We start from the raw sequence: 12,999 nt of genomic DNA on the forward strand, positions 1-12,999 counted from the left end.
TTTATTTATGTAATTTATGTTGTTCAATTAGATACTGTTATTGAGCATTTGCATTCGTCATTATATAATGAATTGTTAGTTTCTCGCGAGGAGATTTCAATATGAATATGGATTTTCTTCGTATCCAATAATCTGAATGACGATCAGCACTGAGAAATAATTTATTATTTCTCTCCCGTTTTCTCTTGTGGGTTTACAAATTTGTTAGACGAAGACAGAAAAATTAATACTTCTGGGGTTATAATTTACAGCAGAGCCATCTAAAATATGGGATTTGGAATTATTTTATCTGACATGATGTATAGAATATTTCTCTAGCATCAATCACTATAAATGATCAGATAATTCTTATAAATGAATTAAAATGTGGCAAAACTAATGGATGATATTGACAATGCATACAAAAAATCTGTCTTTTGTTACGTAAATTGAATAGAAAATATACGCAGTTGATTATGACACCTCTGTATCAGGGGTGTGGCAATTACAGTTAAAGGGTACTAGTTTTCTAAGTGTAAAATCATTGCTTTCAATTCTAATGTAAAATTATTATATATATAAATTATTATTTTAGTTTTAATAGATATATGAAGAGAAGAACTAGGATGTTTTTTAAGCTTACAGAGGAACTTAATGAGTTTATTAATTGTGTATGTTCGTTGGAGTCTATCTTTGAATGCACGTCTTGTTCCTTTACACATAGCCGACCCTGCTGCTCGGCAACAAGGGCGACCACTCCGGGCCTCAAGATCCAAGGGGCCTAAAAAAAAAATTTGTATATATATATATTAAAAAAAATTTGTATATTAAAAATAACTAAAATATAAAAGACTCAAATTTTTTCTATAAATAGATATGATCTATTGGCATATCAATAAAAAATTAAACCAGCTAATCGCTTTCATAAGTATTTTAACACTATATGCTTACAAGTCATTTTTGCGTTTTAAAAGTCCAAATAGTTGATTCAAACCGTTCAACATGATATCCATATTAAAACGTGTATGGAGATCAAATTTTACATTGTTTTGAATTTTTTTTTTTTACTGTTTTTTAAGGTAGGTAAAAAATCATTGTCTTTTATGGTTTAAAATTTTCTGAATCAATGGATTTTTTATCTATTTTAAAAAATAGTAAAAAAATTCAAAAAAAATGTAAAATTTGGTCTCCAAGCATGTTTTAATTTGGATATCATATTTAACAGTTCGGATCAACTATTTGAACTTTGAAAATGCAAAAATGACTTAATAGACATAGTGTTGAAGTACTTGTGGAAGTGTATTAGCCGATCTCATAAAAAATTTGTATATATAAAGGGCTCAAATTTTTCTCCCGCCCCGGACCCCAAAATCTTCAGGACCGTCCTGCCTTTACACACTGTCTATTTGAGAATTTCTCGAAACCGTATATAATGTGTCTTGTTTGATTAGTGTTTTTATAGTAGTGACCATATATCCCTTTTATTATTATTTGTTTTTCTCTTACAAACTGAAACCATAGTTCGTAGGTATTTCAATGATAAATCCGTAAATTTTGAATTTTTTGAGAATAATTACAGATTTTATAATAATATATTCCCTTTGCCAAAAATATTTACCTATACATGAATATTAAATCTTCCGAACTTTTTATTTATAACATTTAAAAAAAAACACTTCTATAATGAAAGATTATATATTTATCCGAACCGCTAAGTCAATATTCAATCAATTTATGGGGGAGGGGAGGGAGGAGGCACAGATTGGCTTAGAGGTCCCTCAAAACTGTAATATATTCAATATTACAGTGTATTTTTTGGGTTTTTGGGGGACTGCCAAGCCAATTTGCGCCTCCCATAAATGGGTCGCAGATGGACTTAACGGCTCGGGAAAACGTGGAATTCTCCTGTTTTGGAGGTGTTTTGATTTATTTTTTCTTTTATGATATTAATAAAATTTTCGGTTAAATCTGATATCATATCTATTCTAGTATATTAAATTTTTATCTGTTTTTTTGTTCCGAGCGGACCCATAGTTATTGCGACCGCTACTTAATTAGGGAGCAGAGTTGGAAATAAATAAGCAGCAATTTCAACGTGCCATAATATTAGAGGAACAGAATCTTAAATAATTGGAGTGGTGCATGGGGCCGACCTACGCAATTTACTTTTTACATTTTGTCATATTGACACTTGACAAGCTCCACACGATATGAAATAACAAATCATAAAATTATATATAACGAGTATTATTCTTAGTAATAGTTCGATCCATCTCCAGTAACAATAGAGCTGGAAGTGTCTGGTGTATTTGAAGTATCAATGGAAGAAGCCAACATATATATGCGCCAAGAGGTATTCTTGTCGATATCGATGTTCTTACCATTGGCCGATATGCAGATTCGCCGAGTCCCAACATATGACCTGGCCGGAGGACATTGAGTCGGCATTACGTGCCAACGAGAAACATAACCATAAACGTACCATCGCTCGATATTTGATTTGAGGATCTGAATGATATCGATCTAAAATTTAAAACATAACCATAAACGTACGTAACAGTCATACGTACATTAATAAAAAAAAAACATTTAATGTACACTAACTACTCCCTTTATATCCCCATGGTATTGCTCTATATAAAGTAGCGGTGCTTCTCTGCTTCTATTTGTGGAAGTAACAATTTAAAAGAAAAAGAAAGAGAGAAAATGGCACCACTGAAGCCTTCTCTTCTCCTCTGCATGCTTGCCTGCCTTTGCATTTCTCCTTTCGTTCCTGCTCAAGGCGCGGTTGAGTCGGACTTCTTTTATTTAAACCTTGTGGTACATTTATAACTTCTACATTTGATCTAAGTTACTAAGCTAAACTTGTAACAAATTAACAATAGACTAACACTATCTTCAATAGCTTTTGCTTGAGTATATATATAGTCTTCTTCTTCTTCTTGTTCCTTTAATTTTTTATTTTGAGAACACACTTGTGGGGTCAATCCTACAAACTTGACATTTTGTTCAATTTTCCACTATAACCTTAGAAGTTGCAGAGTAATTCAATAAATTAGCGCACACACAAACCACAATTTCTCTCTGTTCACAGTTAATATGAATTAATACATTAAGCATTAAGGAGCTCTTATAATAAACATGAGTGCAGTGGCCCGGGTCATACTGCAATACCGGCTTAATATGGAAAAAATGCTGCATGCCGACAACAGCCGAGCCGGCAGTGGACTTCTTCGTGGAGTCGATGGAGACATACGACAGCTACACCGGCAATGTCGTCACCGACTGCAACAAAACTTGCACTTTCTACGTCAATCAGGTAATTTTTGTACCAAATTTTTCTCTGGTAGATGCTTTTGGACTAAAAAAAAAAATATCACTTAGCTTCAGTACACTATAACTTATTTTGGATATGGTGTGTTTTACAATCTAGTACACCTTTCATGTATTAGACCTTCTAAATTAATGTGCTATCATGTTTGAGGGAGGGGTCGAGGGGATCATAGGGGTGCAAACGGATCGGATAATATCTGATCGTGTCTTCCGTATCTGAAAATTAAATACAGATATCCGATATCCGAATATCCATACGGATACAGATACATATATGGTTTGAATTTAAATTATCTATATCCGAATAGATAGATTGATATATACCATATAATTTAATATATATTATGAAAATATATATATATATATATATATATATATATATATATATATATAGAGAGAGAGAGAGAGATGGGCTATGGTGCATTGCAATGCATGGACCCTCTTATGCATTGCACTATAAATCATGGATTTAAAGTTCAAACGACCAATCCGAACCGTTCATCTTGTTCTTCATATTAATATGTGCTTGGGGACCAAATTTAAAATTTTTTGAAATTTTTTTACTATTTATTAAGCAATTTTGCAAGTCGCTGATCTGATGGTCCAGAAAATTTTACTGTTTTTTACTGTTTACAGCAAAACAGCAATTTTAAAAAATGCTTAATAAATAGTAAAAAAATTCCAAAAAATATAAAATTTGGTCTCCAAGCACATTTCAATATGGATTAAACATCTAACGGTTCGGATCGGTCGTTTGGACTTTAAATCCGTGATTATAGTGCAATGCATAAGGGGGTTCATGCATTGCAATGCACCATAGCCCATCTCTCTCTCTCTCTCTCTCTCTCTCTCTCTCTATATATATATATATATAGAGTAAGGCTTGGGTGCTATGGATAGCATAGCGGCCTACGGTGCTACGGCTTGATATTCGAGTTTTTAAAATCCTAACGGTCGATCTGAACCGTTCATCTTATTCTCCATATTAATAAGTGTTTGGAGACCAAATTTTACATTTTTTGGAAATTTTTTACTATATTTTTAGATAGGTAGAAAATGAAATATCTGAATGGTGAAGAATTTTTTAGATCGAGTGATTTTCTACCTAGCTAAAAAAATAGTAAAAAATTTTCAAAAAAAATGTAAAATTTGGTCTCCAAACACATATTAATATGGAGAATAAGATGAACGGTTCGGATCGACCGTTAGGATTTTAAAAACTCAAATATTGAGCCATAGCACCGTAGGCCTCTATGCTATCCATAGCACCCAAGACTTACTCTATATATATATATCTACGGATATCCGATATCTGATCCGTACATATTCGTCAAATATCCAATCAGTACATATCCGTCAAATATCCAATCCGTATCCATATCCATATTGGAAAAATAAAAACAGATACGGATATGGTTTTACCACTATCTGATCCGCATTCGATTTAAACCGTTCAACATGATGAATATATTAAAATGTGCTTGCAGATCAAATTTTATATTTTATGATATGTTTTTTTATTATTTATTAAGTATTTTACAAAATTGTTATTTTCAGACCATTGAATTTTTGTACTCATCTTAATAAATAGTAAAAAAAATAAAAAAAAATGTAAAATTTGACCTACAAGTACATTTTAACATATCTGTTATGTTAAACGGTTTGGATCGACTGTTTGGATTTTGAAAATATAGGATGTAATCTGGTGTCACTAAAAAGTGGTATAAGTGGATCCCTTAGAAAGTGCTCAGTTTAATTTAATATAAGTAATCTCTCCATATTTGCTAGAGACATGGTCTATTTCTTGTTTTAGTTGAGTGATGGAGAAGCCTGCTGAAAGTCTGAAACTCGAACTCAAGATCTCTTAAATTATCCAGTAGATTAATTATATCACTTGATATATTAATTCGGTTCTGCTAGCTAGGTACATGGTTGGTGCTAATTTATAAATATGTATTGGGGTCATCAAAAGTAGGTGCAGGATAGAAAATCATTCTTCTGATATAAACAGTAGGTTAGAAGACGAGAAATAAATTAGTCCCGTTTTCTTATCACATTGTAGGTTCAGGCTTGAAATGAAATTATCCACATTTCATATATAGGACAGAAAAATCATTCTTTTGATATAATTGGTGGGTCAGAAGACAAGAAATAAATTGGTCCCATTCTTATCATAATATTAATTGTATTTAAAACTTGCAACATCAAATCATTTAACAATATTTAATGCTGCATTTACATCATGAGTACTATATCTAGTTGTATATATGTGTGTGGTCCAACTTCAATTTAATTTCTAACAACTCAAAACTGTGACAGATTATTTTTTTTTTTTTAACTTTAATATCTAAGTCGCCTTTAGGTAATTATGTGAACCAAAAGTTTCATATCAGCCAGAGCTACCAATATATATTATAAGCATTCTACTTGAGAAGCTTAACTTGTAACATTTTCCACTAACACTGGGAAATTGAAAATGTGCAGCTCCGGCCTTTCATAGAAGATATGTACTCATACTGGCCTGATGTGACATGCCCAAGCAACAATGGAGTAACCAAGTGGAAATCTACATTCTGTAAATATGGCCCCTGTTCTAACCTTACTCAGGCTGAGTACTTCAAGCAGGCCCTTACTCTTCGAGAGAATCTCAACATCCGGATCTTACTTGCCACCAAAGGTTACTAAGTTTCTCTTTAGCACACTAATTCAAGGGCAGAGCTAGACTTTCAAACTATGAGAATAAAACACATATCGAGGGATAATTATATAAAATTTTTATGCTGAGTATGAGAGTTAATTTTATTTTAAACTATATAGAAATCATATATAAATATAAGTATATGAATTTTGAAAATGAATATGGGTCAATTGATCCATAGAGTATAGATCCGTCCATACTTTGACTGGTATGTCTTCCTTTCTATTCCAACCAAATGAAAAGTACTATAGAAAATATATATTTACAAAAAAAAAAGAACAAAAACAGAAATAAATTTTGATCAAATCAGCTGAAATTATAATTAAGGTCAGTCCTAAACAATGAGACCCTATATTTTTATTTTGTTAAATCTTCAAATTAAATATTTTGTTAATGGTCTAACACAAGTAATAAAAAAAAAACAAACCCCTAGTATGAGCTTAATTAGGCCAAAATCCTACATCTAACATTTCTTATTTATTTTTCTGTGCTTTTTTGTTGTTCTACAAAGGTATTGTTCCATCAAACACTGCCATGTATTATCTGGAGGACATTGAGTCGACATTACGTGCCAAGTTATCATTCTCGTTTGTGGTCGAGTGCAACAAAAACGGGCTGTTTTTCGCTCAGTCCCAACTGTTGAGGATAAAAATCTGCATATCGGCCAATGGTAAGAACATCATCAGCTGTCCAATCGACAAGCAAACCAACTGTGATTCCAAGGTCAAGTTCCCGCTGTTCACTTATGACATGCTAGGCCATGATGCTATAGATGAGAGTAACCCTATTAAGATGCCTTTTGACAGAGATCAGGTTATCTAGCTAGCTAATTAATTAAGGAGTTTATAATGGTATGAACCTAAAACTTTATTAAGAAGTTTAATAATGGTTTGGTTGTGTTTTGCTATGCTAGTACTTTTAATTAAGTGCTTGTGTGTTTATTCATGGCATGGAGAAGCCATGGAGCTATGGAACTTGTCTTCTGGTACCATATTTTGAATAAGAGCACTACGCTTGTTTGTTGAGTGGATATTTTCTTGTGTGATGCTAGAATTGTTACTTTTTCTTTTTCTGGTTTATTGAAACATATTTGAGCTATTTAAAATGTCAAGGAGAAATCAAATGAAAAAACACTGGTATATATTGACAACAATGTATTTGACCTTAAAATAAATTGAGTAAATATTACAATAAGTTTGTTGTCAATATACGCGCATATACATATGATTACTTGAAAACAACATAAATCAATGTACATATGCGATCAAGAGAATAGAATAGTTCTAAGAAAGTTTGAACTGCAATGAAAAAAAATAATAAGAACAGGCATAATTGACCTTCAAAAAAAATACAAGCATAAGAATAAACAAGAGTGCTCAAATTATAGACATGATCTAAATGTGCCACACACACTAAATGTAGGGATAGGGATAGCTTGAGAAGTTTTATAATTAATACCCTGGAAATAAACTTTTTTTTTTTTTATCAATTTGTTGATTGCGATAGGCCACCAACCTTACAAAAATAAAAAACGTGCCACACATCTAATTAAGAATATGAATCTAGCAACATTTGAACTAACAAAATTCAAGCACTTGTTGCAAGCAAAGGGGAAAGATCTTGAACAATTTCTGTCATTGTTGGTCTGTACCAGGGTTCGAATTGAACGCATTGCACCGCAATTTCTGCCATCTGATCAAGTCAAAAGAAAAGGAAAACAGAGGGGGTCATAAACTTATGAATGGTATAATTGAGAAAAGAAAAAAATAATTATTCCAACACATAAATAAATAAAAAAGGTTGAATCAGGATGGATTTATGTAGATTATTTTAAACCCTTTGATTAGTACATCAGTATGAGATTCCTCACATTTGTGTAGATTTTAAATTGTTTGATTAGAGATATATACTCGCAAATTGTTACCGTGCATTGAAATTTAATGAGAACTTCACGGGACCAGCAATCTTACATGCACAATTGTCAATTTCTTTAAAAATATGCACGTATACCCTTCTTCTTTTAGCATTCAGGTACCTAAAATATAGCCGGTAATACACGGGGCAGTTTATAATATAATATTTATATGAAGAGAAGAATTAGGATTTTCTTATGCTAACTAAGAGACTTGATGAGTTTAATCTATTGATTTGGTTTTAAGCAGTGAATTTAAACCATTGAAACTGATCTATTTCATAAGTGATACGTTTAAAATATAATATTTATAAACTTTTGAATAAATTTAGTATAAACTCAGCCGTAAAAAAAACTGATAAAAAATAAATACATCGAAAATTAACTTATAAATTTTTATTTTTTACTGTTTAACTTTATACCGGCCATTTTTATTAATATCCCTAAAAACAAAGAAAATTTTAAAAATGCCCATGTCCCCAAATTTTTATCAAATATGCCCTGACCGCCTGGACCCAGGGCGGCCCAAAACACACAGTGAGGCGCCCGTGGCTGGGGCGCCCCATGGTAACTAGCGGAGCGCCCGTGGCTGGGGCGCCCCATGGCCTTTGCCTTTTTTTTTTTTTTTATTTATTTTTTTTTTTTTTAGAGATGTTAGTATTTTGATTTGAATAATTTTGTGAAAAAAAAGTTTTCTTATTTAGAGTGTATGTCAAAAAGTAAAATATTTGATATATTTACGAAGTGATGTCGTAAATTTTTATAACTTTGATTTTTTTTATTTTTATTTTTTTTGGTGAACTTTGATTTTATTTGTCAGTTGGATATCACAAGTCTAAATATAACACTAATAAGGACTTGGCTTTTATTATGGTTTTTATAATATATGTATAATATACACATACACATACACATACACATACACACACACACACATATACATATACATATACACACACATATACACATACATATACATATACTAATAAGGACTTGGCCTTTATTATGGTTTTTATAATATATGTATAATATACACATATACATATACTAGTATTTTGATTTAAATAATTTTGTGAAGAAAAAGTTTTCTTGTTTAGAGTGTATGCCAAAAAATAAAACTTTTGGATATATTTATGAAGTGATGTGATGCACGAATGATCAAGAAATTGGAAAAAGTAATGGAAAGATAGATTTGGTTCTGAGATCACACATTAAAAACTCAATTCTTTGATAAAACTGAATACATTAAAAACTAACTTCTGCCAAAAGACATGACTTCTATTTAAATACAAACCCTAAAAACATAAAATACATAAAAAAAAAAACATAAAAGACCCTGAAAACTCTAAAATTATAAAGAAAGGTCCAAAAGTCCATGAAGGAAGGCTCGGATCGCGAATCTGAGCCCGAAAATGGGTGAAACGAATCTATAGATTGGTTTCTGATCCAGTTTTGGGCTGTAGAGTTCCTGCCAAAATTTTAGCCTGATCCGACGGACGGATCAAAAGTTACGCCCCTTTTCGTGAAGCATGCGCAGGACCATATTGCATCATGATGTCGTAAATTCATATAATATGCAATAAATTTTTTTGGCAGGACCATATTGCATCCGACGGACTAAAATAGTATGTGTATATATGTAGCTTTGTATATGTATATGTATATATGTATGTGTATGTGTATATGTGTGTGTATATGTATATGTATATGTGTGTGTATGTGTATGTGTATGTGTATATGTATATGTATGTGTATGTGTATGTGTATATGTATGTATATGTGTATGTGTATGTGTATGTGTATGTGTATGTGTATGTGTATGTGTATGTGTATGTGTATGTGTATATTGAGGAGGGTTCAAATGCCTCCATGTTTTTGTGCCTCCATCTCTCTCCATCATTTTCAAAGTTCAAACAGTCGATCCGAACCGTTCAATCTAACCTCCATACTAAAATATGTTTGGAGACCAAATTTTATATTTTTAGGAATTTTTTTACTATTTTTTTAGATAGGTAAAAAAATACTGTTTTTAGATGGTTCAGATTTACTGATTTTGTACCTATCTAAGAAAATAGTAAAAAAATTCCTAAAAATATAAAATTTGGTCTCCAAACATATTTTAGTATGAAGGTTAGATTGAACGGTTCGGATCGACTGTTTGAACTTTGAAAATGATGGAGAGAGATGGAGGCACAAAAACATGGAGGCATTTGAACCCTCCTCATGTATATTATACATATATTATAAAAACCATAATAAAAGCCAAGTCCTTATTAGTGTTATATTTAGACTTGTGATATCCAACTGACAAAAAAAAATCAAAGTTCACCAAAAAAAATAAAAATAAAAAAAATCAAAGTTATAAAAATTTACGACATCACTTCGTAAATATATCAAATATTTTACTTTTTGGCATACACTCTAAATAAGAAAACTTTTTTTTCACAAAATTATTCAAATCAAAATACTAACATCTCTGAAAAAAAAAAAAAAAAAAAAAAAAAAGGCAAAGGCCATGGGGCGCCCCAGCCACGGGCGCTCCGCTAGTTACCATGGGGCGCCCCAGCCACGGGCGCCTCACTGTGTGTTTTGGGCCGCCCTGGGCCCAGGCGGTCAGGGCATATTTGATAAAAATTTGGGGACAGGGGCGTTTTTAAAATTTTCTTTGTTTTTAGGGATATTAATAAAAATGGCCGACTTTATACTAATAATAGATGGTGAAATAAATGCTCATGTGAATAATCGAATAGTTTCCCTTTCCCGGCAGGTGCTTCCTGCTTCCCAGTTGAGTAGTTCAAATAATAAATGAGAGATAAATGAGATCGACATACCTTAACAACTTCAGCTAACGGATAATCATTATTAAGCTTTGGATCTATGCATTCCTGTACCTTATTCTCACCTAGCAGTTTTGTTCCCTGTATATCCAACAATTTTTACAAATTAATAACTAGTTGCCATTTCTTTTTCTTTTTTCTTTGCATTTCCAATAACACTTTGTCAACATCTTTTTCTTTAAACACCAGTGTAATGTTTCAAATTTAAGAGAATATAAACAAATATTTAGCAAGTTAAAGCACAAACCCAACAAATTAAGCTCTGTTTCGGCACACTATAATCAATCGGCATCTTTCCTGTTAAGAGCTCCAAAAGAACAACACCAGAACTGTACACATCACTTTTCTTAGTCATTAACCCAGTCATAATTTGCCTACAACAAAATGTTATCGTAATATAAGAATAATTAAGGACTATTTTGTAAATTTCTCAAAAAAAATGAAAGCAATGGCAAGTAAAAAGTCGTAATTACTCGGGGGCGTAATAACCAGAAGTCCCAAGAACATGTGCAGAGTGGGGCCGTAAAAGATCTGTTTCAGAGGCGTTGTTGAAAACTTCTATGTCCCCAATTTTTGCAGTATAGCCCTCGAATAAGAGTATATTGCTCGTTCTCATATTCTTATGTACAACTGCAGGTTGAATTTTGTTGTGGAGATATTCCAAGCCCTTTGCTGCTTCTATTGCAATTTTTGTGCGCTGCTTCCACGTCAGCACCAGCCTCGGCTCTGTTTCCATTTCTCCTTTCTTTCCTAATGAGAGATAAATTTTGATTCCCACTTTAGAATTTAGAGAGATACATACTGAAACATACATGTTTTACCTTAAAATTTTAGAATATATTTTTTTTAAATTCATTCTGTACAGGTTAGCTCTTTTTTTCCAGCAAAAAAATAAATCCATACTATACAAAAAAAGTTGTGGTGCGAATAGAGTCAATTTACGGTATCTGTAACATTTTACTTTAAATTATATAGAAAATTATACATAAATATACAAAAATTTGGAAAAAAAAAATGATGATCAATTGACCCTCATTCAATCTACATAAATCTGTCTCTAATCCTGATGTATGTATGTTGTTTCTTTAAAGATCCTGATGTACGTATATTGTTTCTTTAAAGGAAATAGATAGATTGCTAATTTTTTAAAATTTATGTAGGGGCAGAGCTATGCATAAGATACATGGGTCAATTGACCTCCGTTATTTTTTATATTTTTTATATTGACATGTGTTTTTCTATATAGTTTACAGCAAAATGCTTTGAATACTATAAAATTGACCTCCTTTTGTAGTATAAAAGTTTATATAATTGACTACATTCACGTTTGATTTCTATAGTCTGAAGGTCTGACTCCGCCCATGAATATATGTATCTACTAATTGAAAAAGGCGCAAGAAGTTTCTAATGTACATTGTTAGTTCAGAAAAAATACATTAAATGATAATCAGACAAAGTGACAAGTAACTCTACATTTTTTTTTTTCTATATGACTTGAGCAATCTTAAAAATAATGCTTTACCGTGCAAAACATCATATAAGGTACCAAGTGGAGCAAACTCGTACGCCAATAAATGCACATCTCCTTTCGTATAATAGCCCAATAACTCAATAACATTTGCATGCTTTAGTCTTGATGCAATTATAAGCTGGAGAGGACAAAGAATTTAATTAACTTAACACAAAATCAGAAAATTAAAAAAACCACAACCTGTGCATGAAGGAGAAAATTGGCCAAAAATAATTTTAAAAAAAGGGAAAAAATTTTACCTTCTCGAAAAAATCAGAATATATAAGTATTTTTGCTGACGATTGGTGCTTCTTTATTGCAACGATAGTATCATTTTCTAAGATTGCATGGTAAACGTTGCTGTTTCCGCCTATGCCGATGATTTTGTTTGATGCGAAATTATTAGTTTGAGCTATCAGCTCATTTATAGGTAGTTCTGGTACTGTAATTTGAGGTAATTTATCTTCAACTGCATATATATGTAGCAGAAATTAATTAATTTAGTCATTCACAATTTTATTTTATCCAATTGGATTTTCTTTTTACAAAAGATAACTATAATTCTTTGGCATACATTAGTTAATTCTTTCATAGTAGTTATTTGTTTTGTTTGCTAATATATTTACAATACAAGCTCATGTTGTTGAAATCGAATCACCTGCTTTCCTGTGGGCAGAAAATTCCTGCTCTTAAAGTCACTACCGGATGGGGCCGGAGTGAGTTTTGACAT

The 12,999-nt window shown here is 31.8% G+C and overlaps 2 protein-coding genes across 2 annotated transcripts; one reads left to right on the forward strand and one right to left on the reverse strand.

Annotated features, from left to right (window-relative positions):
• Positions 1–2,610: 2,610 nt before the first annotated feature.
• LOC144566476 (ribonuclease 1-like) lies at positions 2,611–7,040 on the forward strand. The gene is made up of 4 exons (XM_078316505.1): positions 2,611–2,799; positions 3,131–3,298; positions 5,797–5,989; positions 6,522–7,040. The coding sequence occupies exons 1-4, from the start codon at positions 2,686–2,688 to the stop codon at positions 6,830–6,832; spliced, it is 786 nt and encodes a 261-aa protein (XP_078172631.1). The 5' UTR covers positions 2,611–2,685; the 3' UTR covers positions 6,833–7,040.
• A 557-nt stretch (positions 7,041–7,597) lies between these two features.
• On the reverse strand, positions 7,598–12,999 carry LOC144566646 (putative protein kinase At2g41970). Its single transcript, XM_078316684.1, has 6 exons — positions 12,928–12,999; positions 12,282–12,408; positions 11,233–11,509; positions 11,007–11,133; positions 10,754–10,840; positions 7,598–7,702 (listed from the first exon to the last, which is right to left on the reverse strand). The coding sequence occupies exons 1-6, from the start codon at positions 12,997–12,999 to the stop codon at positions 7,598–7,600; spliced, it is 795 nt and encodes a 264-aa protein (XP_078172810.1).

Source organism: Carex rostrata, chromosome 15 (assembly GCF_964058835.1).
Source record: "Carex rostrata chromosome 15, lpCarRost1.2, whole genome shotgun sequence".
In the NCBI taxonomy this organism is placed as follows: domain Eukaryota; kingdom Viridiplantae; phylum Streptophyta; class Magnoliopsida; order Poales; family Cyperaceae; genus Carex; species Carex rostrata.

What these genes read in the sequence shown, in the direction of transcription:
- LOC144566476 (XM_078316505.1), top strand. Translation starts at nt 2,686, where the DNA reads ATGGCACCACTGAAGCCTTCTCTTCTCCTCTGCATGCTTGCCTGCCTT. An exon ending in TCTTTTATTTAAACCTTGTG is followed by an intron (nt 2,800 to 3,130) that starts GTACATTTATAA and finishes ACATGAGTGCAG; the next exon opens with TGGCCCGGGTCATACTGCAA. An exon ending in GATCTTACTTGCCACCAAAG is followed by an intron (nt 5,990 to 6,521) that starts GTTACTAAGTTT and finishes TGTTCTACAAAG; the next exon opens with GTATTGTTCCATCAAACACT.
- LOC144566646 (XM_078316684.1), bottom strand. Translation starts at nt 12,999, where the DNA reads ATGTCAAAACTCACTCCGGCCCCATCCGGTAGTGACTTTAAGAGCAGG. An exon ending in TTCTGCCCACAGGAAAGCAG is followed by an intron (nt 12,409 to 12,927) that starts GTGATTCGATTT and finishes TGTCCTCTCCAG; the next exon opens with CTTATAATTGCATCAAGACT. An exon ending in AACAGAGCTTAATTTGTTGG is followed by an intron (nt 10,841 to 11,006) that starts GTTTGTGCTTTA and finishes TTGGATATACAG; the next exon opens with GGAACAAAACTGCTAGGTGA.